Source organism: Mustelus asterias, chromosome 16 (genome assembly GCF_964213995.1).
Source record: "Mustelus asterias chromosome 16, sMusAst1.hap1.1, whole genome shotgun sequence".
Lineage (NCBI taxonomy): Eukaryota > Metazoa > Chordata > Chondrichthyes > Carcharhiniformes > Triakidae > Mustelus > Mustelus asterias.
In genome coordinates, this window is record NC_135816.1 from 100,423,790 (window position 1) to 100,451,418 (window position 27,629).

At 47.8% G+C, this 27,629-nt stretch overlaps 1 protein-coding gene and 1 non-coding gene across 2 annotated transcripts; one reads left to right on the plus strand and one right to left on the minus strand.

Moving 5' to 3' along the window:
* Window positions 1–229: 229 nt before the first annotated feature.
* On the minus strand, window positions 230–27,629 carry LOC144505323 (beta-1,3-galactosyltransferase 5-like). Its single transcript, XM_078231441.1, has 2 exons — window positions 27,516–27,629; window positions 230–2,398 (listed from the first exon to the last, which is right to left on the minus strand). Exon 2 carries the CDS (start codon window positions 2,384–2,386, stop codon window positions 1,430–1,432), a length of 957 nt encoding a protein of 318 aa, XP_078087567.1. The 5' UTR covers window positions 2,387–2,398; window positions 27,516–27,629; the 3' UTR covers window positions 230–1,429.
* On the plus strand, window positions 15,362–15,435 carry trnai-aau (transfer RNA isoleucine (anticodon AAU)). The gene has a single exon. It is a non-coding gene; the product is annotated as a tRNA-Ile (tRNA).

Below are 27,629 nucleotides of genomic sequence, written 5' to 3' on the forward strand. Positions count from 1 at the left end.
AGAAAATGCTGGAAAATCTCAGCGGGTCTGACAGTATCAGAGTTCTTAGCTCTGACGAAGGGTCATTAGACTGGTTACTTTGGCTCTCTCTTTAGCGCTGGCCGTTAAGGGTCACAACCCTCATAGAAATATCTCTTCAACTATTCCAAAATGATAAAACTATCTGTGAGAAATGCAGTGATACAAAACTGTCATGGAAAGTACTAAAAGCAATAACAAAACCAGTGAATGACAAATATTATTTTTAATATAACTTAGAACATTTTCATCTTAGAAATTTCAGACATTAGATTAATTTGGCCATTTCTATAACCTTCCTCCCTGTGAAAAAGCTCTCCAATCAGGTGCAGTCTCAGCCAGTGCTTCCCCCATAACCCTGTAAAATCTTCCCCAATTTATCCGGTTCCCCTTTGGAAAGTTGTTCCTGAATCATCTTAAACCACACTGCCAGATAGCGCACTCCTGATCATATCAGCTCTGATCAGAAAGCATTCTTTCTGGTTGTATCGCAGCTTGGTCTGGCTCCTGCTCTGAGCAAGACCACAAGGAACTACAAAAGGTCGTGAATGCAGCCCAATCCATCATGCAAACCAGCCGACCATCCTGTCTATACTTCCCGCTGCCTTGGGTAGGCTTCCAGCATAACCAAGGATCCCACGCACCCCGGACATTCTCTCTTCCACCTTCTTCCTTCGGGAAAAAGATACAAAAGTCTGAGGTCACTTCCCAACCGACTCAAAAACAGCTTCTTTCCTGCTGCCATCAGACTTTTGAATGGACTTATCTTGCACTAAGTTGATCTTTCTCTACACCCCTAGCTATGACTGTAACTCTGCATTCTGAACTCACTGCTTTCCTTCTCTATGAACAGTATGCTTTGTCTGTAAAGCACGCAAGAAACAATACTTTTCACTGTATGTTAATACATGTGACAATAATAAATCATATCAGCTCACAGTATCAGACAAATTCTCCACATCTTCACTTTGATTTGTTTACTAATTATCTTAAACATATATATCCTGATTATACATATAATTAATTTTAAAATGACACCCAATGACAGTTTGGGATGGAGAGATGTGGATTTGGTTCTGGTCCAGGCTGAGAATCTGGGAGAGGTCACACTGAGGCTCCACAGCACCATCACTGGGAGGAGGGTGTAATTACAGCACGGCCACTCCATACAGGCCGCTTCCATTGGAAATGTGAACAGAGAAGAGGATGTTTGCTGGTGGACAATTTTCTTCAGTGGGGAGATAAACCTTTCACATCTCCCAGCAACATGTGTAACAGATATATTAGAATTTACATTGACTATTAAACTAGCGCAGTATCAGCACGATGAGGGGACCTTACAAGGTTGTCATGATGCTGAACAGCACAGGAATTGTGGGAAGTGAGGCCTCTTCAAAATGGCCTCCCTCCTTCACTCGTCTCCAGGGCAACGCTTATCTGCTGCATCCTCCAGTGATTTCCAGTAGCTCAGCAGCTCAGAGGGATTCAGCCTGTGAACGGTCACAAGTTTACGAAAACCACAAACAGAAAATTCAACCATTGAGTTGTAGAACTTTCGCACCGAGTGGATTTCCACAGGATCAATCTTCAACTTCGCCAAGCACAGCCCGACGTAAACATCCTCCATTTTAAAGTAGGGAATGATCCTGGAAACATTCCAGACTCGATTGGCAACATCGGTCGAAAGTACGTACCCAGTGCCGGAACAGAATGGTGGGTAGCTATTCTGAGGATATTCCTGTTCACTAATATACCACTTACTGGATCGGTCCCTGACGGGTCCATAACCCCTCATGACAAAGCCAGTGAAGAAGTCCTTGCGATTCTTTCCCAACAAGAGCTCGGTCAGATAATCCGGGTTGACAAACATGTCGGAATCGGTCTTCATCACGAAGGAGGTGGACGGACAGAATCGGTTCACCCACTCCAGCCCCATCAGTACCTTGGTGGTCAGGTTGTAATAAGAGTCGGTGAAATTTTTCTGGATGATGTCCTTGTGCAGTGAACTTTCTTTCAGCAGCTGCTCCTGATGCTCTCGGCTGTATCCCAGCAGGAAGTAGGTCACCACCCTCTGGCCATGGGTTGTCCGCGCTCTCCCCCATGTCTGCCGAATGGCCGAGCGAGCTTCCAACAGGTCCTGGGCACTGGTGACCAGAAGGACCAGAAATGGGGGATTGGTGTCACAGCTGCTGTTGGGCAGCATGAGGAAGGAGTGGTCATTAAACTTTGCATAGTGCCTGTGATCAACCCGGTACTGGCTTAAACATCCAAGCGTAATAAATATCAGCACAACTAGCACAAATACTAAAAAACATTTCTTTCTTTCAAGCAATGTCAAGCAACAACCTCCAGCCAAAAATATCTTCATGCTCAGAGTCGCCTGTAAAACAAAATAAATAAACAGGTTGATTTAAGTGAAGCCCAGCTAATACAAAGGAAAACGTTTTTCAGTTTAAGGTTAATTGACTCAACTATGGGGACACAGGCACATGAGGCCATTCAGCCCCTCAAACTCCTCAACACAGAAGGAGGATATGCAGCTCCTCAAGCATGTTGCACATGAACAGGTAAGAACAATAATTGGATAATTATACTCGGGAATTCCAACTGAGAATTATAGAATCCTACAGTTCAGAAGGAACCAGGATGTTGCCTGGTATGGAGGGTCTTAGCTATGAGGAGAGATTGGGTAGACTGGGGTTGTTCTCCTTGGAAAGACGGAGAATGAGGGGAGATCTAATAGAGGTGTACAAGATTATGAAGGGTATAGATAGGGTGAACAGTGGGAAGCTTTTTCCCAGGTCGGAGGTGACGATCACGAGGGGTCATGGGCTCAAGCTGAGAGGGGCGAAGTATAACTCAGATATCAGAGGGACGTTTTTTACACAGAGGGTGGTGGGGGCCTGGAATGCGTTGCCAAGTAGGGTGGTGGAGGCAGGCACGCTGACATCGTTTAAGACTTACCTGGATAGTCACATGAGCAGCCTGGGAATGGAGGGATACAAACGATTGGTCTAGTTGGACCAAGGAGCGGCACAGGCTTGGAGGGCCGAAGGGCCTGTTTCCTGTGCTGTACTGTTCTTTGTTCTTTGTTCTTTGTTCTAACCCATCGAGTCTGCACCGACCACAATCCCACCCGGGTCCTATCCTATAATCCCGTGCACCCGAGCTAATCTCCCTGACATTAAGACCAATCCACCTAACCCGCGCATGACTGCAAGAAACTACAAAAGGCCGTGAATGTAGCCCAATCCATCACGCAAACCAGCCTCCCATCCATTGACTCTGTCTACACTTCCCACTGCCTCAGCAAAGCAGCCAGCATAATTAAGGATCCCATGCACCCCGGACATTTTCTCTTCCACCTTCTTCCTTCGGGAAAAAGACACAAAAGTCTGAGGTCACGTACCAACTGACTCAAAAACAGCTTCTTCCCTGCTGTCATCAGACTTCTGAATGGACTTCCCTTGCATTAAGTTGATTTTTCTCTACACCCTAGCTATAACTGTAAAACCACATTCTGCACTCTTGTTCTCTATGAATGGTATGCTTTGTCTGTATAGCGCACAAGAAACAATACTTTTCACTGTATGCTCATACATGTGACAATATTAAATCAAATCAAACTTTTAGACCTGGGAGGAAATCGGACCACCTGGAGGAAACCCACGCAGACACAGGGAGAATGTGTAAATGCTACACAGACAGTGACCCAAGCAGGGAATCGAACCCGGGTCCCTGGTGTTGTGAGGCAGCAGTGCTAACCACTGTGCCACAGTGCCGCCTTAACTTCTCCAACATAAATTGAGATTTGGAATACTGCGCCCAGTTCTGGTCGCCACACTACCAGAAGGACGTGGAGGCTTTAGAGAGAGTGCAGAGGAGGTTTACCAGGATGTTGCCTGGTATGGAGGGGCTTAGTTATGAGGAGAGATTGGGTAAACTGGGGTTGTTCTCACTGGAAAGACGGAGGATGAGGAGTGACCTAATAGAGGTGTATAAAATTATGAAAGGCATAGATAGGGTGAACGGTGGGAAGCTTTTTCCCAGGTCGGTGGTGACGTTCACGAGGGGGTCATAGGTTCAAGGTGAAGGGGGGGAGGTTTAACACAGATATCAGAAGGACGTATTTTACACAGAGGGTGGTGGGGGCCTGGAATGCGCTGCCGGGCAAGGTGGTGGAGGCGGACACACTGGGAACGTTTAAGACTTATCCAGATAGCCACATGAATGGAGTGGGAATGGAGGGATACAAAAGAATGGTCTAGTTTGGACCAGGGAGCGGCGTGGGCTTGGAGGGCCGAAGGGCCTGTTCCTGTGCTGTATTGTTCTTTGTTCTTTGAGATAATCATAGTGTAAAGTGATTAGAGGGGATGGATTTCTTGAAATGTATTCAGGGGAGTGTTTTGTGTCAAGATGTGGAAGGCCCAACAAGGGACGGTGCAATGCTAGATCTGGCTCTGGGGAATGAAGCCAAACATTTGTTTAATGTGACGGCAACAAGGTATGGTTCAAATTTGTTACGGACAAGGAGAAAGATGACCTGCAGTAGATGACCTTGGATTAGGGGAAGACGGGTTTTACTGAAATAAGGCAGGTTCTGGCCAGAGTTGACTGGGAACAGTTCCTTCTGGGAAATTCTACAGCAGAGCAGTGGAGGGCGGGTTGCGGAGAGGTGGGGGGGGGGTAGCGGGTGGTGGGAGGAGGGGGGGAGGGCATGGGGTGCAGGTTCAGTCAGCAGTTAGGAAGGCAAATGTAATGTCAGCATTCATGGGCGGCACGGTAGCGCAGTGGTTAGCACTGCTGCTTCACAGCTCCAGGATCCTGGGTTCGATTCCCGGCCCGGGTCACTGTCTGTGTGGAGTTTGCACATTCTCCTCGTGTCTGCGTGGGTTTCCTCCGGGTGCTCCGGTTTCCTCCCACAGTCCAAAGATGTGCGGGTTAGGTTGATTGGCCAGGTTAAAAATTGCCCCTTAGAGTCCTGGGATGCGTAGGTTAGAGGGATTAGTGGGTAAATATGTGGGGATAGGGCCTGGGTGGGATTGTGGTCGGTGCAGACTCGATGGGCCGAATGGCCTCCTTCTGCACTGTAGGGTTTCTATGATTCTATGTTGAGAGGGCTAGAATACAAGAGCAGGGATGTACTTCTGAGGCTGTATAAGGCTCTGGTCAGCCCCCATTTGGAGCATTGTGAGCAGTTTTGGGCCCCATATCTAAGGAAGGACGTGCTGGCCTTGGAAAGGATCCAGAGGAGGTTCACAAGAATGATCCCTGGAATCAAAAGCTTGTCGTTTGAGGAACAGTTGAGGACTCTGGGTCTGTACTCGTTGGAGTTTAGAAGGATGAGGGGGGATCTTATTGAAACTTACAGGATACTGCGAGGCCTGGATAGAGTGGACATGGAGAGGATGTTTCAAGTAGTGGGAAAAACTAGAACCAGAGGGCACAACCTCAGGCTAAAGGGACGATCCTTTAAAACAGAGATGAGGAGGAATTTCTTCAGCCAGAGAGTGGTGAATCTGTGGAACTCTTTGCCGCAGAAGGCTGTGGAGGCCAGGTCATTGAGTGTCTTTAAGACAGAGATAGATAGGTTCTTGATTAATAAGGGGGTCAGGGGTTATGGGAAAAGGCAGGAGAATGGGGATGAGAAAAATATCAGCCATGATTGAATGGCGGAGCAGACACGATGGGCCGAGTGGCCTAATTCTGCTCATATGTCTTATGGTCTTATGGGGGGGCATTGAAACAGGAACTGGGGAGAGTACAGATCCAACAAGTACTCTTTAGGGGGGAAATGTAGGAGCAATAAGTTCATCGAACTCTGGACATCTAGGACAATTCAGGACTGGGTGAGGAAGGAGAGAAAGGCTTTTAGCAAGTCTAAAGGGAGCAATTCAGCTGTGGCCGAGAGGAATATAGAGAGTGCAAAGAGGGAACTTAAGAAAGCAATTTGAAGAGCAAAAAGGGGGCATGAAAAAGGACATGTAAACACAATTAGGGAGAATCCTAAAATATTCTATAAATACATTTAAGGTGAATAAGTTGACCAGGGAAAGAGTAGGGCCCATTAGAGACCTATGTGTGAAGGCGCAGGACATTGGAAGGGTGTTAAATTAATGCTTCTCATCAGTCAGAATCTTGAGCAGTTTGACATAAGCGGTGAGGAGGTATTGGAGGCTTAAAAAATGGACAAATCCCCAGGCTCAGATGAGTTGCATCCTAGGCGGTTGTGGGAGGCGAGACAGGAACTTGCAGGGGCTCTGACACAAATTTTTAATTCTTCATTGGCTACGGAGGAAGTGTCAGAGGACTGGAGGACTGGTTCCACTTTTCAAGAAGGGTGGTAGAGATTAAGCAGCAAATTATAGACCGGTGAGTCTCACATCAGTGGTGGATAAACTATGGGAAAAAATTCTGAAGGAGGGAATTAATCTCCATTTGGAAAGGTATGGGTTGATTAGGGATAGTCAGCATGGCTTTGTCAGAGGGAGGTCATGCCTAACAAATTTGTTCGACTTTTTTGAAACTAATCAAGTTTTTGGATGAGGGAAGTTCAGTCGATGTACTTTATATGGATTTTAGTAAAGCTTTTGACAAGGTCGCAGACGGAACACTGATTGAGAAGGTTAAAGCACACGGAATTCAGGGGAACTTGGTGAGGTAGATCAGAAACTGGCTTAGTCATAGGACTCAAAGCGTAGTGGTAAAAGGCTGAGTGACTGGAGTCACGTACCACAAGGTTCAGTGCTGGGTCCCTGACATAAATGATACAGATGATAATGAGGGAGGAATGTTAAGCAAGTTTGCAGATGACACCGAGATTGGTAGGGTGGTTAATAGTGAAGAAATCATAGAAACCCTACAGTGCGGAAGGAGGCCATTCGGCCCATCGAGTCTGCACCGACCACAATCCCACCCAGGCCCTACCCCCACATATTTACCCGCTAATCCCTCTAACCTACGCATCCCAGGACTCTAAGGGGCAATTTTTAACCTGGCCAATCAACCTAACCCGCACATCTTTGGACTGTGAAGAAGTTTGTAGGTTCCTGTATGATTATAGATAGTTTGGTCGGATGGGCAGAGCAGTGAAATAGAAATAGAAACCCTACAGTACAGAAGGAGGCCATTCGGCCCATCAAGTCTGCACCGACCACAATCCCACCCAGGCCCTACCCCCATATCCCTACATATTTACCCACTAATCCCTCTAACCTACGCATCTCAGGACTCTAAGGGGCAATTTTAGCATGGCCAATCAACCTAACCCGCACATCTTTGGACTGTGGGAGGAAACCGGAGCACCCGGAGGAAACCCACGCAGACACGAGGAGAATGTGCAAACTCCACACAAACAGTGACCCGAGCCGGGAATCGAACCCGGGACCCTGGAGCTGTGAAGCAGCAGTGCTAACCACTGTGCTACCGTGCCGCCCAGTGGCAGATGGTATTTAACCCTGAGACGTGTGAGGTGATGCAGCTTGGAAGAAGTAAATAGACAAGGGAGTATTTAATAAGTGACAGGACACTGGGTAACTCAGAGGCCCGTATGGATCTTGGCGTACTTACTTACAGTCTCTGAAGATGGCCAAGCAGGTGAATAGGACAGTTAAGAAGGCATATGGGGCACTTGCTTTTATCAGTCGTGGTATAGGGTATAAGAGCAAAGAGGTCATGTTGAAGTTGTACAGAACGTTGGTGAGGCCACAGCTGGAATAGTGTGCGCTGTTCTGGTCACCTCTCCATGGAAAAGGATGTGATTGTACTGGAGGGGGTACAGAGGAGATTCATCAGGATGCTGCCTGGGATGGAGCATTGGAGCTGTAGGGAGAGATTGGATAGGTTCAGAGAAGGCTGAGGGGGGGATATGATTGAGGTGTATGAGATTATGGAATGAATGGGTGCTTTTCTGGTTGGCAGATGGTAACTAGTGGCGTGCCGCAGGGATCGGTACTGGGGCCTCAACTATTTACCATTTATATAGACGATCTGGAGGAGGGGACTGAGTGTAGGGTAACAAAGTTTGCAGACGACACAAAGATAAGTGGAAAAGTGAATCGTGTGGAGGGCGTAGAAGGTCTGCAGAGAGATTTGGACAGGCTGAGTGAGTGGGCGAGGATCTGGCAGATGGAGTATAACGTTAACAAATGCGAGGTTATTCACTTTGGAGGAAATAATAGCAAATTGGATTATTATCTAAATGGATAGAAATTACAACATGCTGCTGTGCAGAGGGACCTGGGGGTCCTTGTGCATGAGACGCAAAAACCCAGTCTGCAGGTGCAACAGGTGATCAAGAAGGCAAATGGGATGTTGGCCCATATCGCAAGGGGGATAGAATATAAAAGCAGAGATGTCTTGCTGCATCTGTACAGGGCATTGGTGAGGCCGCAGCTGGAATACTGTGTGCAGTATTGGTCCCCTTATATGAGGAAAGATATATTGGCCTTGGAGGGAGTGCAGAGAAGGTTCACCAGGTTGATACCAGAGATGAGGGGTGTTGATTATGAGGAGAGACTGAGTAGATTGGATTTGTATTCATTGGAATTTAGAAGGCTGAGGGGGGATCTTATAGAGACCTATAAGATAATGAAGGGGCTGGATAGGGTAGAGGTGGAGAGATTCTTTCCACTTAGAAAGGGGCGGCACGGTAGCACAGTGGTTAGCACTGCTGCTTCACAGCTCCAGGGACCTGGGTTCGAATCCCGGCTCGGGTCACTGTCTGTGTGGAGTTTGCACATTCTCCTCGTGTCTGCGTGGGTTTCCTCCGGGTGCTCCGGTTTCCTCCCACAGTCCAAAGATGTGCGGGTTAGGTTGATTGGCCATGCTAAAATTGCCCCTTAGTGTCCTGGGATGCGTAGATTAGAGGGATTAGCGGGTAAAATATGTAGGGATGTGGGGGTAGGGCCTGGGTGGGATTGTGGTCGGTGCAGACTCGATGGGCCAAATGGCCTCTTTCTGTACTGTAGGGTTTCTATGATTTCTATGAAAGGAAGCTAGAACTAGAGGGCACAGCCTCAAAATAAAGGGGGGTCAGTTTAGGACAGAGTTGAGGAGGAACGTCTTGTCTCAGAGAGTGGTGAATCTCTGGAATTCTCTGCCCACTGAAGTGGTGGAGGCTACCTCGTTGAATATGTTTAAATCACGGATAGATGGATTCCTGATCGGTAAGGGAATTCGGGGTTATAGGGATCAGGCGGGTAAGTGGAACTGATCCACTATCAGATCAGCCATGATCTTATTGAATGGCGGGGCAGGCTCGAGGGGCTAGATGGCCTACTCCTGCTCCTATTTCTTATGTTCTTATTATGAGAGGGATGGACAGGGTGAGGAGGAAGCAGCTGTTCCCTTGGCTGAGGGATCAGTCACGAGGGGGGTAGAGTTTTCGGGTAAGGGGTAGGAGATTCAGAGGGGATTTGAGAAAAAACCTTTTCACTCAGAGGGTGGTGAGAATCTGAAATGCCCGGCCTGGGAAGGTAATGGAGGATGGAAACCTTACAACCTTTTGAAAGTATTTGGATGAACACCTGAAACATCATAACATTCAAGGATGTGGGTCAAATGCAGGAAAGTGGGATTGGTGCACCGTCAGAGGTAGCGGTTGTCGGTGCGGACTCAATGGGCCACAGGGCTTTTGTGCAGAGTACGGATCTATGACTGTGACTTTGGAACAGAAGGCCATTCAGCCCCTCGAGCCTGCCATTCAAAAACAGAAGGAGGCCATTCAGCCCCTCAAATCTATATTGCAACTCGGTGATCATGGTTGATCTGTATCTTAACTCCAAGGACACACTTTGCTCCCGTTACTCTTAACATCCCACCCCAGTAAAAATCTACCAATCTCCAACCCAAACCTTGAAAGTGACCCTGCTGCCTCAACATCTTGTCGAGGGAGAGAGGTCCAGATTTTCACCCTTTTGCTTGAAGACTTTCTCATTAGTTGGGAAGCTCCCCACCAGAGAAAATAGTTTCTCGCTGTCAACATGATGACACCTTTAATCATGTTAATCACCTCGATTAAACAAAAAATGGAATCCATAACGCGTTCCTGAGGAATATAAATACTAAAAGGAGCGGTGGGGCTGATTGGGACCAGAAAGGGGATTTACTCAGGAAAAAAATAGAACAGATTTCGCAACACAAAATTTGGAATCCATGAGGCACTCCAGCAGCAGCAGAATATATTTAATTATAATCTGTAGTCTCATGGCCTGGCATAGCGCCCGCTCTATCATTACCTTCAAGCTGGGGAATCAACCTTAATTTAACCCTGGTGTAGAGGGCACGCCAGGAGCAGCAGCTTGAGGTGTCAAGCTGAAACACAGGACACAGGACCACTTGCGTGCCAAACACCATAAGCACCAAGTGAGAGACAGAGCGAAGCGACTCCACAAACCTCCCTCTGCGACTGGATCCTGAACTTCCGAACCCACAGACCACAATCAGTAAGGATAGGCAACAACACCTCCTCCACGATCATCCTCAACACCGGTGCCCCACAAGGCTGTGTTCTCAGCCCCCTACTATACACCTTATACACCTCTGACTGTGCAGCCAAATTCCACCCCAACTCGATTTTCAAGTTTGCTGACGACACCACCACAGTGGGCCGGATCTCAAACAATGATGAGACAGAGTACAGGAATGAGATAGAGAATCTGGTGAACTGGTGCGGCAACAATAATCTCTCCCTCAATGTCAACAAAACAAAGGAGATTGTTATCGACTTCAGGAAGCGTAGAGGAGAACATGATCCTGTCTGCATCAACGGGGACAAAGTAGAAAGGGTCGAGAGCTTCAAGTTTTTAGGTGTCCAGATCACCAACAACCTGTCCTGGTCCCCCCATGCCAACATTATAATTAAGAAAGTCCACTAACGCCTCTACTTTCTTAGAAGACTAAGGAAATTTGGCATGTCAGCTACGACTCTCACCAACTTTTACAGATGCACCATAGAAAGCATTCTTTCTGGTTGTATCACAGCTTGGTGTGGCTCCTGCTCTGCCCAAGACTGCAAGGAACTACAAAAGGTCGTGAATGTAGCCCAATCCATCACGCAAACCAGCCTCCCATCCATTGAATCTGCCTACTCTTCCCGCTGTCTCAGCAAAGCAGCCAGCATAATTAAGGATCCCATGCACCCCGGACATTCTCTCTTCCACCTTCTTCCTTCGGGAAAAAGATACAAAAGTCTGAGGTCACGTACCAACCGACTCAAGAACAGCTCCTTCCCTGCTGCTGTCAGACTTTTGAATGGACCTACCTCACATTAAGTTGATCTTTCTCTACACCCGAGCTATGACTGTAACACTACATTCTGCACTCTCTCCTTTCCTTCTCTGTGAACGGTATGTTTTGTCTGTATAGCGCGCAAGAAACAATACTTTTCACTGTATGTTAATACATGTGACAATAATAAATCAAATCAAATCCCCATCCTCATTGATGGGGGAGCCCAGCACACCAGTGCAAAAGACAAAGAAAAGGAAAATATCATGGATGCTGGAAGTCTGAAATAAGAGCAGGAAGTGCTGGATAAACTCAGGAGGTCTGGCAGCATCAGTGAAGAGAGAAACACAGTTAACATTTCAAGTCCATTTCTTCAGGAAGCAAGAGATGAGGCTGAAGCATTCGCAGCAATCTTCAGCCAGAAGTACCGAGTGGATGATCCATTTTGGCCTCCTCCTGTGGTCCCCAGCATCTCAGATGTCAGGCTCCAGCCAATTTGATTCACCCTACTTGCTCTCAAGGAGTGGCTGATGGCACTGGATACTGCAAAGGCAATGGGCCCTGACAATAGCACTGGTGTTTTTTTGTCCCGAACTCTCTGCGTCACAGGATCCTGCTCCAGTACAGTTACAACACTGGCATTGATGCAACAAATGGAAAATCTCCCAGATACGTCCTGTACGCAAAAATTAGGGCATATGCTACCTGACCAATCACCGCCTCATCAGTCTTCTCTCGATCATCAGCAAAGTGGTGTGGAAAGTGTCATTGGTAATCCTATGAAGTTGCAATTATACAGCCATAACTTTCTCAAGGGCACTCAATTTGAGTTCCACCAGAACTACTCAGCTCCAGGCATTACAAACATGGACAAAAGAGCTGAAATCCAGAGGTGAGGTGGGAGTGACTGCCCTTAACTGGGAAAGAGGGAGAGAGAGAGAGTGACTTTGGGAAATAGAAATAGTGAGAGAGAAAAAGAGATAATGTTCAAAGAGACCGATAGATTGATAGAGGAGCGGGCGACAGATAACCAGAAAAGAGAGATGGAATGAGAGAGGAGAAATAAAGAGACAGTGGGGAAAAGCAAACAGATCGAGAGAGGATAGAAAAAGAGGTAGCATGCAAAAATAGTGATAGACTTGAAAGTGCAGGGAAAGAATTATTATGGAGAGAGAAATAGAATGAGAAATCTCCGGTGTGTAAAAGAAAGACACTGGGGAGAGGAGCGAGTGTGACAGAGATAGGAGAATTCACTGGGGAACGAGGGAGAATGGACGCACAAAGAAATAGATTGAGGAAAGAGATAGAAAGAAGGGTCAGAGAGGGATGCGAGAAATATTGGACGGGATTTTCCAGCTGTGCTCGTCCCAAATCTGGAATATCCCACAGGTCAACAGATCTTTTCATGCTGATTTCCGTGGAGGGCGGGACATAAAATTCCGGCTGTTGTGTTTTTTTAATGATGATATAAAGACATAAGAACATAAGAAATAGGAGCAGGAGTAGGCCATCTAGCCCCTCGAGCCTGCCCCGCCATTCAATAAGATCATGGCTGATCTGACGTGGATCAGTACCACTTACCCGCCTGATCCCCATAACCCTTAATTCCCTTACCGATCAGGAATCCATCCATCCGCGCTTTAAACATATTCAGCGAGGTAGCCTCCACCACCTCAGTGGGCAGAGAATTCCAGAGATTCACCACCCTCTGGGAGAAGAAGTTCCTCCTCAACTCTGTCTTAAACCGACCCCCCTTTATTTTGAGGCTGTGTCCTCTAGTTTTAACTTCCTTACTAAGTGGAAAGAATCTCTCCGCCTCCACCCTATCCAGCCCCCGCATTATCTTATAAGTCTCCATAAGATCCCCCCTCATCCTTCTAAACTCCAACGAGTACAAACCCAATCTCCTCAGCCTCTCCTCATAATCCAAACCCCTCATCTCCGCTATCAACCTGGTGAACCTTCTCTGCACTCCCTCCAATGCCAATATATCCTTCCTCATATAAGGGGACCAATACTGCACACAGTATTCCAGCTGCGGCCTCACCAATGCCCTGTACAGGTGCATCAAGACATCCCTGCTTTTATATTCTATCCCCCTCGCAATATAGGCCAACATCCCATTTGCCTTCTTGATCACCTGTTGTACCTGCAGACTGGGCTTTTGCGTCTAATGCACAAGGACCCCCAGGTCCCTTTGCACGGTAGCATGTTTTAATTTGTTTCCATTGAGATAGTAATCCCATTTGTTATTATTTCCTCCAAAGTGTATAACCTCGCATTCATCAACGTTATACTCCATTTGCCATATCCTCGCCCACTCACTCAGCCTGTCCAAATCTCTCTGCAGATCTTCTCCGTCCTCCACACGATTCACTTTTCCACTTATCTTTGTGTCGTCTGCAAACTTCGTTACCCTACACTCCGTCCCCTCCTCCAGATCATCTATATAAATGGTAAACAGTTGCGGCCCGAGTACCGATCCCTGCGGCACGCCACTAGTTACCTTCCTCCAACTGGAAAAACACCCATTTATTCCGACTCTTTGCTTCCTGTCGGATAGCCAGTCCCCAATCCACTTTAACACACTACCCCCAACTCCGTGTGCCCTAATCTTCTTCAGCAGCCTTTTATGGGGCACCTTATCAAACGCCTTTTGGAAATCCAAAAACACCGCATCCACCGGTTCTCCTCCATCAACCGCCCTAGTCACATCTTCATAAAAATCCAACATGTTCGTCAAGCACGACTTTCCCCTCATGAATCCATGCTGCGTCTGATTGATCGAACCATTTCTATCCAGATGCCCTGCTATCTCCTCTTTAATAATGGATTCCAGCATTTTCCCTACTACAGACGTTAAGCTGACCGGCCTATAGTTACCTGCCTTTTGTCTCCTTCCTTTTTTAAACAGCGGCGTAACATTAGCCGTTTTCCAATCAACCGGCACTACCCCAGAATGCAACGAGTTTTGATAAATAATCACTAACGCATCCACTATTACCTCTGACATTTCTTTCAATACCCTGGGATGCATTCCATCCGGACCCGGGGACTTGTCCACCTTCAGTCCCATTAGTCTACCCAGCACTGCCTCTCTGGTAACATTAATTGTATTAAGTATTTCTCCTGCTGCCAACCCTCTATCGTTAATATTTGGCAAACTATTTGTGTCCTCCACCGTGAAGACCGACACAAAAAACTTATTTAAAGACTCAGCCATATCCTCATTTCCCACTATTAACTCCCCCCTCTCGTCCTCCAAGGGTCCAACATTCACTCTAGCCACTCTATTCCTTTTTATATATTTATAAAAACTTTTACTATCATTTTTTATATTAATTGCTAGCCTAGCTTCATAGTCTATCCTTCCTTTCTTTATCGCTTTCTTAGTCTCTCTTTGTTGTTTCTTAAATTTTTCCCAATCACTTGTTTCTCCACTATTTTTGGCCACTCTGTACGCAGCTGTTTTTATTTTAATACTCTCCTTTATTTCCTTCGTTATCCACGGCTGGTTCTCCCTTTTCTTACAATCCTTGTTTTTTGCTGGAATATATTTTTGCTGAGAACTGAAAAGGATCTCCTTAAAAATCCTCCACTGTTCCTCAGCTATCCTACCTGCCAGCCTGCTCTCCCAGTCTACCTTAGCCAATTCATCCCTCATCCTATCATATTTCCCTCTGTTCAAACAGAGGACACTGGTTTGAGACCAAACTTTCTCCTCTTCCATCTGAATCAGAAATTCGACCATATTGTGGTCACTAGACCCAAGAGGGTCCTTCACAATAAGATCCTTAATTCTACCTACCTCGTTACACAATACCAGATCCAAAATAGCTCGTTCCCTCGTCGGTTCCGTAACATGCTGTTCAAGGAAACTATCCCGACAGCATTCTAAGAACTCTTCCTCCATTCCACCCTTACCGACTTGAGTCTGCCAGTCAATGTGCATGTTGAAGTCCCCCATGATTATTGCCGTTCCGTTTTTACACGCATCCCTTATCTGCTTGTTTACAGCCCTCCCTACCTCAACATGAATCATAAGACCATAAAACCACAAGACATAGGAGCAGAATGTTATAACAAATTATAACATTGGTTCAACTTTTCTGTAGGTGCCGTGATTTAGTTGGTTAAAGTGCCTGTCTAATAAACAGGAGATCCTGAGTTCAAATCTCAGCGGTGCCTTTGTGCATGTTGCATTTTGCAACTCTGAGAAGCCACAACTTTCCCGTCACACAGTTCGATCGCTAGAAAAGAAGCCCAGAGGCTCATTTTAAATGACCATAAGACATAGAACAAAGAACAAAGAACAATACAGCACAGGAACAGGCCCTTCGGCCCTCCAAGCCCGCGCTGCTCCCTGGTCCAAACTAGACCATTATTTTGTATCCCTCCATTCCCACTCCGTTCATGTGGCTATCTAGATAAGTCTTAAACGTTTCCAGTGTGTCCGCCTCCACCACCTTGCCCGGCAGCGCATTCCAGGCCCCCACCACACCCTCTGTGTAAAGGAGCAGAATTAGGCCACTCGGCCCATCGAGTCTGCTCCGCCATTCAATCATGGCTGATATTTTTCTCATCCCCATTCTCCTGCCTTTTCCCCATAACCCCTGATCCCCTTATTAATCAAGAACCTATCTATCTCTGTCTGAGACACTCAATGACCCGGCCTCCACAGCATTCTGCGGCAAAGAGTTCCACAGATTCACCACTCTCTGGCTGAAGGAATTCCTCCTCATCTCTGTTTTAAAGGATCATCCCTTTAGCCTGAGGTTGTGCCCTCTGGTTCTATTTTTTCCTAGTGGTAGAAACATCCTCTCCACATCCACTCTATCTAGGCCTCGCAGTATCCTGTAAGTTTCAATAAGATCCCCCCTCATCCTTCTAAACTCCAACGAGTACAGACCTCATACGACAAGCTCTTCATTCCAGGGATCATTCATGTGAACCTCCTCTGGACCTTTTCCAAGGCCAGCACATCCTTCCTTAGATAGGGAGCGCAAAACTGCTCACAATGCTCCAATGGGGTCTGACCAGAGCCTTATGCAGCCTCAGAAGTACATTCCTGCTCTTATATTCTAGCCCTCTCGACATGAATGCTTACATTGCATTTGCTTTCCTAACTGCCAACTGAACCTGCACGTTAACCTTAAGAGAATCTTGAACAAGGACTTCCAAGTCCCTTTGTGTTTCTGATTTCCTAAGCATTTCCCCATTTAGAAAATAGTCTATGCCTCCATTCCTCCTTCCAAAGTGCAGAACCTCACACTTTTCCACATTGTATTCCATCTGCCACTTCTTTGGCCACTCTCCTAACCCGTCCAAGTCCTTCTGCAGCCCCCCTGCTTCCTCAATACTACCTGTCCCTCTACATATCTTTGTATCATCTGCAAACTTAGCAACAGTGCCTTCAGTTCCTTCCTCCAAATTGTTAATGTATATTGTGAAAAGTTGTGGTCCCAGCACCGACCCCTGAGGCACACTACTAGTCACCGGCTGCCATCCCTGAGAGAGACCCCTTTATCCCCACTCTCTGCCTTCTGCCAGTCAGCCAATCCTCTATCCATGCCAGGATCTTACCCTTAACACCATGGGCTCTTAACTTATTTAACAGTCTCCTGTGCGGCACCTTGTCAAAGGCCTTCTGGAAATCTAAATCAATCACATCCACTGGTTCTCCTTTATCTAACTTCCTTGTTACCTCCTCAAAGAACTCTAACAGATTTGTCAGACATGACCTCCCCTTGACGAAGCCGTGCTGACTCAGTCCTATTTTATCATGCACTTCCAAGTTCTCCGCCATCTCATCTTTAATAATGGACTCTAAAATCTTGCCAATGACTGAAGTCAGGCTAACCGGCCTATAATTTCTCGTCTGCTGCCTCCCTCCCTTCTTAAACAGCGTCACTCATAAAGGATTGTGTAAACAGGTTGTGGTTTTTTTTTATTGAGACTAGGCACATGGGAACATCTATATACACATGGGTGGAAATTTGAAGATTTCCAAGTCTCTCTCTCTCTCTCTCTCTTTCCCAAGTCCTTTAATACTCTGCTGGAAAAAAAAGGTAAATTAAAACTGGATTGCATTTCTAGTGATGTCATTCTCCTACTCCTTAAAGGCTTGCCTTTCTTTTTAACGCTACTCTTCCCCCTTCCAAAAAATCATAGGTATTTACAATCCATGATGGTATTTAGTTCCCATTATATAATTAAATAGAGCAGCTGAATCTATGTCTGTGAAGCATAGGGGTAGTCAGTGTGGTGAACCATCGTTGGTTACCACTGGGGGTTGTTCTTCTGTTACTGTTGGGTTAGGGTGTTGTCACTGTGGGGGTTGTACAATGTTGTTGGGTTAGGGTGTTTACCTGTTGTAAATGTTATTATGGCACATCCCGGTGGGGCCCCGCCTCCGGAGGAGAGGTATAAGACCCTCTGCTCCGGCAGGACCCCTTCAGTCTGAACTGGTGTATTCGTGTTAGTAGTTCCATTGTTAGACAATAAAAGCCTTCAATACTGAAGCCTTGTTCCGGGAAATTATAGGCCGGTTAGCCTGACTTCAGTCATTGTCGCGCATCAATTTTATTGTCTAACAGAAAACTCTCAGCTGTACAAAAAAAAAAGAGTATGGAACAGATCTTGAAACCAGATCGTCTGGCGCTGGACCCACGTGCGGTCGGTGCCGCTAACACCTTCGACCACTGGTGGAAGTGTTTCGAAGACTACCTGGCTGCCTCTGTAGCTATTACTACAGACAGCGACAAACTCCAAGTCCTCCACGCAAGGGTAAGCGACACGATTTATCTCGCGATTCGTGCGGCTCCCACTTACCCGAGGGCCGTCGAGCTCTTGAAGAAAAGATACACGAAACCACCCAACGAGATACACGCTCGTTACCTCCTCGCTACCCGACGTCGGCAGTCGGGCGAAACCATGGAGGACTACGCCAATGAGCTCCTGCAGCTTGCCAGGGGTTGCGATTGTAAAGACGTATCAGCCGAACAATACATGTACGACCTCGCCCGAGACGCGTTCGTAGCAGGGGTAGGGTCCTCGTACATCCGGCTTAAATTACTGGAAAAGGGGAACCTCGACTTGACCCAAGCGATGGAGATGGCTGAGATGCTGGAAGCGGCGTCGAAAAGCTTGGCGCTGTACCCCGAGGACCACGTGGAGTCAACGTGGCAAGAGCAAGCTCAGCTCCCTCCTCGCCCCGCAAACCCGCGCTCCCAGATCGATCCGACGACGGCGGCAGCTCCAGGTGGCCAGCGATGCTATTTTTGCGGTGGGGCCAAGCATCCACGGCAACAGTGTCCGGCAAGAACGGCAATCTGCAGCCAGTGCGGTAAAAAAGGCCACTACGGTAAAGTCTGCAGGTCGAAGTCCAAAAACGGCAGTGCAGCTTGTAACCCTCCAGAACGGAGACAATCTCCTTCGGCGTCGCAGTACCCACGAGGTCCGACCACGTGCGAATCCAGGACGGCGCCATCGTGGCTGACGGAGGAGGAGGAAGACCACCAGGAGTCGCTGCGTTTGGCGCCCTCGCCCACGTGCGATTCATGGGGGCGGCCATCATGGTCCACGACGACTAGGAGCGACCAGCAGGGGTCCTCAGCATCAACATCGGCGGCATGCAGTGACGCCCAGGGGCCAACGGTGGCGTCGATCTCCCTGGACCAGACTAAGCACCACAGGCTTGAGAATTCAATGATGGATATTAAGGTAACTGGTCGAACTGTGAATTGTCTGTTTGACAGTGGGAGCACCGAGAGTTTCATACACCCTGAAACTGCTAAAAGGTGTGGACTCCGGGTTCTCCCTGCCAAGCAGACAATTTCCATGGCATCACGGTCCCGGTCTGTACCGATCCAAGGACGATGTATGGTAACTCTAGAGGTACAGGGCACAATTTACGAGCAATGCAGGCTCCTTGTGTTACCTCACCTTTGTGCGCCAATTCTCCTCGGACTAAATTTTATGGTCCACATGAAGAGTGTGATCCTACAGTACGGTGGGCCACTCCCTTCACTGGCAGTAGGGAATCAGCCGCAGCCTCCAAATTGCGCAAAGCGCCCCGCATGCAATCTTTCCACTCTGAAAATCACTACACCATCCCTATTTAAGAATCTGGTACCAGGCTGCAAGCCCATCGCTACTAAAAGTAGGCGTTACAGCGCTGAGGACCGGATCTTTATTAGATCTGAGGTTCAGCGGCTCCTCAAGGAAGGGATCATACAGGCCAGGGCTAGTCCGTGGAGAGCGCAGGTCGTGGTAGTCAAAAGCGGGAACAAACCTCGGATGGTCATCGACTACAGTCAGACCATTAACCGTTATACGCAGCTGGATGCGTATCCTCTCCCGCGCATTTCTGATATGGTCAATCAGATTGCGCAGTACCGAGTGTTCTCTACCATAGACCTTAAGTCCGCCTACCATCAACTCCCCATCCGCCCAGAGGACCGACAATATACGGCTTTTGAGGCGGATGGTCGTCTATACCATTTCCTCAGGGTTCCATTTGGTGTCACCAATGGGGTCTCGGTCTTCCAGCGTGCTATGGACCGAATGGTGGACCAGAACGGGTTGCGGGCTACCTTCCCGTACCTGGATAACGTCACCATCTGCGGCCATGACCAGCAGGACCATGACACGAATCTCCAACTACTCATTTCTTCCCCAGACGTGGCGCGGTCAGCACCGGGACCTGTGCATAACAGTTCTACTCCCATGTACAGCTTGCCTGAGACTCGGAGATCGGCGCCTACACCGAAGGTTCCAGGATCCCCTGCACCATCGCCTCACCAGGGCCAACTGGCCCGGGAGTCCTTGAGGGGACAGCCGGACGTTGTTTTGGAGAGAATGCCACCGCAAGCACCTGCTCCGGTTTCGCAACCGGTGTTGAGGAGATCACAGCGACGGTGCGGTCCTCCAGACCGTCTGGACTTGTGAATTTTGTACATATGACCTGTTTTTTTTGCACCCCGCCGGCCTTTGTTTTTAAAGGAGGGGTGAATGTGGTGAACCATCGTTGGTTACCACTGGGGGTTGTTCTTATGTTACTGTTGGGTTAGGGTGTTGTCACTGTGGGGGTTGTACAATGTTGTTGGGTTAGGGTGTTTACCTGTTGTAAATGTTATTATGGCACATCCCGGTGGGGCCCCGCCTCCGGAGGAGAGGTATAAGACCCTCTGCTCCGGCAGGACCCCTTCAGTCTGAACTGGTGTATTCGTGTTAGTAGTTCCATTGTTAGACAATAAAAGCCTTCAATACTGAAGCCTTGTTCCACGTGCTTGATTGTCGCGCATCAGTCAGTCCAGATTTTTTAACCATAGCCTTATCCGCAGGAGTCTCCAATTACGTTTCCGCAGAATGGATTGGATCCCAATCCTTAGGGTGGATTCATAGAAACCCTACAGTTCAGAAGGAGGCCATTCGGCCCATCGAGTCTGCACCGACCACAATCCCACCCAGGCCCTACCCCCACATATTTTACCCGCTAATCCCTCTAACCTACACATCCCAGGACTCTAAGGGGCAATTTTTAAACTGGCCAATCAACCTAACCCGCACATCTTTGGACTGTAGGAGGAAACCGGAGCACCCGGAGGAAACGCACGCAGACACGAGGAGAATGTGCAAACTCCACACAGACAGTGACCCGAGCCGGGATTCGAACCCAGGACCCTGAAGCTGTGAAGCAGCAGTGCTAACCACTGTGCTACTGTGCCGCCCGATTGGAACACACCTATCTGCAAAATATGAGCGCCACTGGTGACAGAATACTTGCACTTAAAAGTGTTGCTCTCAGATGTAAGATTGCATTGTGTAGCACTTAATTAGTCGGCAGCAGCACGACTGATCGAGCTGGTCGGGTCCTAAAGGATACAACTGTTAGACTGGGTCTAACAGCAGATGCTGAAGAAACCAACAAGAGGAAATAACATACTTGACCTCATCCTTACTAATCCAGGGAGCGGCGCGGGCTAATTGTTCCTGGTTTCTCGTTTCAAGGCTTCATTCTATGATCATCTTGCTGGTGCCAGTACAGAGTGAGACTGCGGATAGTTGGGAACCTGTCTCGGGGGCAGGGAATTCATATGGTGTTCGTGGAAGTGGAAATGACTAGGGTTGGGAAGCATTTTCCGATCGGGGCCATTGTGATCTCCTGGACTCGTTTCGATCGCCTCAGGGGGTCGGGGAGGAATTTCCCAGATTTTTTTTTCCCCATATTGGCCCTGGGGTTTTTCACTCTGGGTTTTCGCCTCTCCCTGGAGATCACATGGTCTGGAATGGGGGGGTGGGGGTGAGTTAATAGGTTGTAATGAACAAAGCATCGTAGCTGTGAGGGACAGCTCGGTGGATAGGATATTGGTATGTAGATAGGCTGGAAAATTGGGCGGGGATCCTGGATTCAGGATTCAATCCTGGACCGGGGAGCGGCGCGGGCTTGGAGGGCCGAAGGGCCTGTTCCTGTGCTGTATTGTTCTTTGTTCTTTGTTCTTTGTTCCTCCGGCTGCGTTAGGGTTAGGGTTAGGGCATCTGTCCATAACAGTATCGGTAAGAGTCCTTGTTTATTTTTATTCATTCGTGGGGCATGGGCATCACTGGCTGGCCAGCATTTATTGCCAATCCCTAGTTGTCCTTGAGAAGGTGGTGGTGAGCTGCCTTCTTGAGACTTTGTAGCGATTGATACAACTGAGTGGGTTTCAGAGGGCAGTTGAGAGTCAACCATATTGCCGTGGGTCTGGAGTCACATGTAGGCCAGACCAGGTAAGGACGGCAGATTTCCTTCCTGAAAGGTCATTAGTGAACCAGGTGGGTTTTTCCGACAATCGACAATGGTTTCATGGTCATCAGTTGATTCTCAATTCCAGATTTTTTTTATTCCATTATCTGCCGTGGTGGGATTCGAACCCAGGTCCCCAGAACATTAGCTGAGTTTCTGGCTTAATAGCCGAGCAATAATACCACAAGGCCATCGCCTCCTCTCTCCTTGTGGAGACAAAGTCGAACAGATTTAACAGCTCAGAATTGGCATCCATGAGGTGCTGTGAGCCATCAACAACAGAACTGTACTCCAGCACAATCTGCAACCTCATGGCCCGACATATCCCTCACGTAATCATTACCCTCAAGCCAGGGGACCAACCCTGGGTCAATGGAGAGTGCAGGAGGGCATGCTAGGAGCAGCACCAGGCAGACCTGAAAATGAGTGTCAACCTGGTGAAGCTCCCAAACAGGACTACTTGCATGCCAAACAACATAAACAGCAAGTGATAGACAGAGCTAAGTGATCCCACCACCAATCGATCATTCAAGCTCTGCAGTCCTGCCACATCCAGTTGGGAAAGGTAGTGGACAATTAAACACCTCACTGGAGGAGGAGGCTCCACAAATATCCCCATCCTAAATGATGGAGGAGCCCAACACATCAGTACAAAAGATAAGGCTGAATTATTCGCAACAATCTTCAGCCAGAAGTACCGAGTAGGTGATCCATCTCGGCCGCCTCCAGTAGTTCCCCAGCATCTCAGATGCCAGTCTCCAGCAGTTTGATTCACTCCACGTGATATCAAGAAACACTTGGAGGTACTGGATACTGCAAAGGCAATGGGCCCTGATAACATTCCGGCAATAGTACTGAAGACTTCTGCTCCAGAACTTGTCGCTCCCCTAGCCAAGCTCTTCCAGTACAGTTACAACACTGGCATCTATCCAACAATGTGGAAAATTGCCCAGGTATGTCCTGTACACAAAAAGCAACCCAGCCAATTACCACCCAATCAGTTCTACTCTCGATCATCAGTAAAGTGATGGAAGGGGTCATCAACAGTGCTCAGCAATAACCTGCTCAGTGACTCCCAGTTTGGGTTTAGCCAGGGTCATTCAGCTCCTGACCTTATTACTGCCTTGGTTCAAACATGGACAAAAGAGCTGAATTCCAGAGGTGAGGTGAGAGTGACAGCCCTTGACATCAATGCCGCATTTGACTGAGTGTGGCATCAAGGAGCCCTAGTGAAATGGAATCAATGGGTATCAGGGGGCAAACTCTCCGCTGGTTGGAGTCATACCTGGTACATAGGAAGATGGTTGTGATTGTGGAGGGTCAGTCTTCTCAGCTCCAGGACATCTCTGCAGGAGTCCCTCAGGGTAGTGTCCGAGGCCCAACAATCTTCAGCTGCTTCATCAATGACCTTCCCTCCATCATAATGTCAGAAGTGGGGATGTTCGCCGATGATTGCACAATGTTCAGCATGATTCACAACTCCTCTGATACTGAATTGTCCATGTTCAAATGCAACAAGATCTGGACATTATCCAGGTTTGGGCTGACAAGTGGCAAGTAACATTTGCGCCACACAAATGCCAGGCAATGACCATCACCAATATAAGAGACACTCTAACCACTGCCCTTTGACATTCAATGGTGTTGCCATCACTGAATCCCCCACTGTCAACATCCTTGGGGTCACCATCGACCAGAAACTCAACTGGACTCACCACATGAAAAGTGGCTACAAGAGCAAGTCAGAGGCCGGGAATACTGCAGTGAGTAACTCACTTCCTGACTCCCCAGAGCCGATCCACCATTTACAAGGCACAAGTCAGGAATGTGTTGGAATACTCCTCACTTGCTTGGATGGGTGCGGCTCCAACAACACTCAAGAAGCTTGGCACCATTGGCACAATGGTCAGTGCTGCTGCCTCACAGCGCCAGGGACTCGAGTTCAATTCCCAGCTTGGGTCACTGTCTGCACTTTTTCTCCATGTTTGCGTGGGTTTTTAAAAAATTCATTCGTGGGATATGGGCGTCGCTGGCTGGGCCAGCATTTATCGCAAATCCCAAGTTGCCTGAGGGCAGTTGAGACTCTGGAGCCTCAGTTGAGGCTCTGGAGGCACATGTAGGCCAGACCAGGCAAGGATACAGATTCCCTTCCCTAAAGGACATTCATGAACCAGATGGGTTTTTCCAACAATCGACAATGATTTCACGGTCACCGGTCGATTCTTAATTCCAGATTTTAAAAAAAATTGAATTCAAGTTCCACCATCTACCGTGACAGGATTTGAACCCAGGTCCCCAGGACATGAGCTGAGTTTCTGGATAAATAGTCCAGCGATAATGCCACTAGGCCATTGCCTCGTGCTGTTTGGCAGCATCACCAGGTTGACACCTCATTCCTCTGGGTGCTCCGGTTTTCTCCCACAGTCCAAAAGTCGTGCTGGTTAGGTGCATTGGCCATGCTAAATTCTCACTCAATGTATCTGAGCAGGCGCCGGAGTGTGGCGATTAGGGGATTTTCACAGCAACATCATTGCAGTGTTAATGTAAGCCTCCTTGTGACACTAATAAATAAATCATCCAGGACAAAGCAACCCATCTGATTGGCACTCCATCCTCCAGCACCGACGCTCAGTAACAGCAGTGTGTGTACTATCTACAAGATGCACTGCAGCAGTTCACCAAAGATCCTTAGGCAGCACCTCCCAATCCCACGACCACTTCCATCTAGAAGGACAAGGGCAGCAGATACTTGGGAACACCACCATTTTGAAGTTAGAACCATAGAACCATAGAAAATTACAGCTCAGAAACAGGCCTTTTGGCCCTTCTTGTCTGTGCCGAACCATTTTATGCCTAGTCCCACTGACCTGCACTTGGACCATATCCCTCCACACCCCTCTCATCCATGAACCTGTCCAAGTTTTTCTTAAATGTTAAAAGTGACCCCGCATTTGCCACTTTATCCGGCAGCTCATTCCACACTCCCACCACTCTCTGCGTGAAGAAGCCCCCCTAATATTCCCTTTAAACTTTTCTCCTTTCACCCTTAACCCATGCCCTCTGGTTTTTTTCTCCCCTAGCCTCAGCGGAAAAAGCCCGCTTGCATTCACTCTATCTATACCCATCAAAATCTTATACACCTCTATCAAATCTCCCCTCAATCTTCTACACTCCAGGGAAATAGAGTTCCCCTCCACCATCCTGAGTTGGAAATATATCACCGTTCCTTCACTGTTGCTGGGTCAAAATCCTGGAATTCCCTCCCCAACAGTGGGTGTGCCTACACCTCAAGGACTGCAATGGTTCAAGAAGGCAGCTCACCACCACCTTCTCAAGGGCAACTAGGGATGGGCAATGAATCCGTTAGCCTGTCCCATGAATGAATTAAAAAAACAACAAATTATTATTACAACACGTGGGAGCATTCTGTTTTTTCTCATGTGCACCCTCTCTAAGACCTTGACAACCTAGAGTCATAGAGTCATAGAGGTTTACAGCATGGAAACAGGCCCTTTGGCCCAACTTGTCCATGCCGCCCTTATTTGTTTTTAAAACCCCTAAGCTAATCCCAATTGCCCACATTTGGCCCATATCCCTCTGTACCCATCTTACCCATGTAACTATCTAAATGCTTTTTAAAAGATAAATTTGTACCCGCCTCTACTACTGCCTCTGGCAGCTTGTTCCAGACACTCACCACCCGCTGTGTGAAAAAATTGCCCCTCTGGACACTTTTGTATCTCTCCCCTCTCATCTTAAACCTTTGCCCTCTAGTTTTAGACTCCCCTACCTTTGGGAAAAGATATTGACTATCTCGCTGATCTGTGCCCCTCATTATTTTATAGACCTCTACAAGATCACCCCTCAGCCTCCTACGCTCCAGAGAAAAAAGTCCCAGTCTATCCAGCCTCTCCTTATAACTCAATCCATCAAGTCCCGGTCGCAACCTTGCAAAGGTGTAGTGTCCAAATTGACACAAGACTCCAGGTGAGGCTTCAGTCGAGTTCTTTTAAAGTATTCAGCACAGCTCTCTTGCTATCTCTTTTTAAAAAAGCCAAGGATTTTGTTTTTTAAATCTCACCCCTTCCACCACAACAGAAAATTGCATCTAGAATCATAGAATCCCGACAGTGCAGAAGGTTATTCGTTTGACCCATCAGGTCTTTGAGGCCTGAGTGGCACGGTGGTTAGCATTGCTGCCTCACAGCGCCAGGGACCCGGGTTCGATTCTGGCCTCGGGTCACTGTCTGTGTCGAGTTTGCATGTTCTCCCCATGTCTGCGTGGGTTTCCTCCGGGTGCTCCAGTTTCCTCCCACAGTCCAAAGACGTGCGGGTTAGGTTGATTGGCCGTGCTAAAATTGACCCTAGTGTTAGCAGGGTAAATGTGTGGAGTTACTGGAATAGGGCCTGAGTGGAATTGTGATTGGTGCAGACTCAATGGGCTGAATGGCCTCCTTCTGCACTGTAGGGATTCTACGAAGCCTGCACCAACTCTTTGACAGAGCATCTTATCCAAGCCCCCACCTCTGCCCTATCCCTGTGATCCCTCTAATCCACCTAACCTGCACTTCTTTGGACTGTGGGAGGAAACCGGAGGAAACCCACGCGGACAGGGGGAGAACGTGTAAACTCCACACAGACAGTGACCCGAGGCTGGAATTGAACCTGGGTCCCTGGCGCTGTGAGGCAGCAGTGCTAACCACTGTGCCACCCCTACCTGCTCGTGTGTGGGTTCCTCTCCGCCTCACTGTTCACAACACTCCTGGGTTTTGTGTCAACTACAAACTTTAAAATTTCAGTCTGTAAATTCAAGCTTGTGATACATATCAAACAGAACTCCAGCCTAATACTCACACCAAGTTTAATTTTCACTGCAATATCATTTAAAAACAGAAACGCAAATACTAATCGGGTTTCTCCTGCCTCTTGGTTAAATTGTGCTTAAATTATCTGGTTTCCTGGAGGCATCACCAAGTCCCAAAGAATTTTATCTCAGTCACTTTTACTGTAACTCCCAGGGTGAGGTCCTGCTGCCTGTACCTGGACCCTCCACCCGGGTTTATCAAGGACAAGCCACAGAGACATACGGATACTATTGAGGGAAAACTGGAACAGATCACTGATTAAACTAGATCACCGATTAAACTATCAGACAATAATAAAATACTGTGGATGCTGAGAATCTGGGATGGAAGCAGAAAATACTGGAAATATCCAGCCGGTCTGGCAGCGTCTGTGGAGAGAGGAACAGAATTGGTGTTTCAGATCGACAAGCTTTCTTCAGAACTGCCAGACCTGCCGAGTATCTCGATCATTAAACTAGCAAAGCCGTGCTCCACATCCTGAATTCAAACATGAAGGAATACGAGTTGCGACAGAGAAAGAGCAATGTTTTAACACCATCACTGCCTGCTCCCTGTACCCAGCGAATCTGAACAAGTTTAACTCATCACACCTGACAGAAGGTTTAACACTAACGTACCTGCACAAAGTCCCCAGCAGTCGGTCTCTGAATTACTTTGGCGGAGAGTGAGACTGGAGGAAGCAAACCCGTTGTCTATGTGGGCATGGCTCATCCTGATTGGTCTCTGAGAAT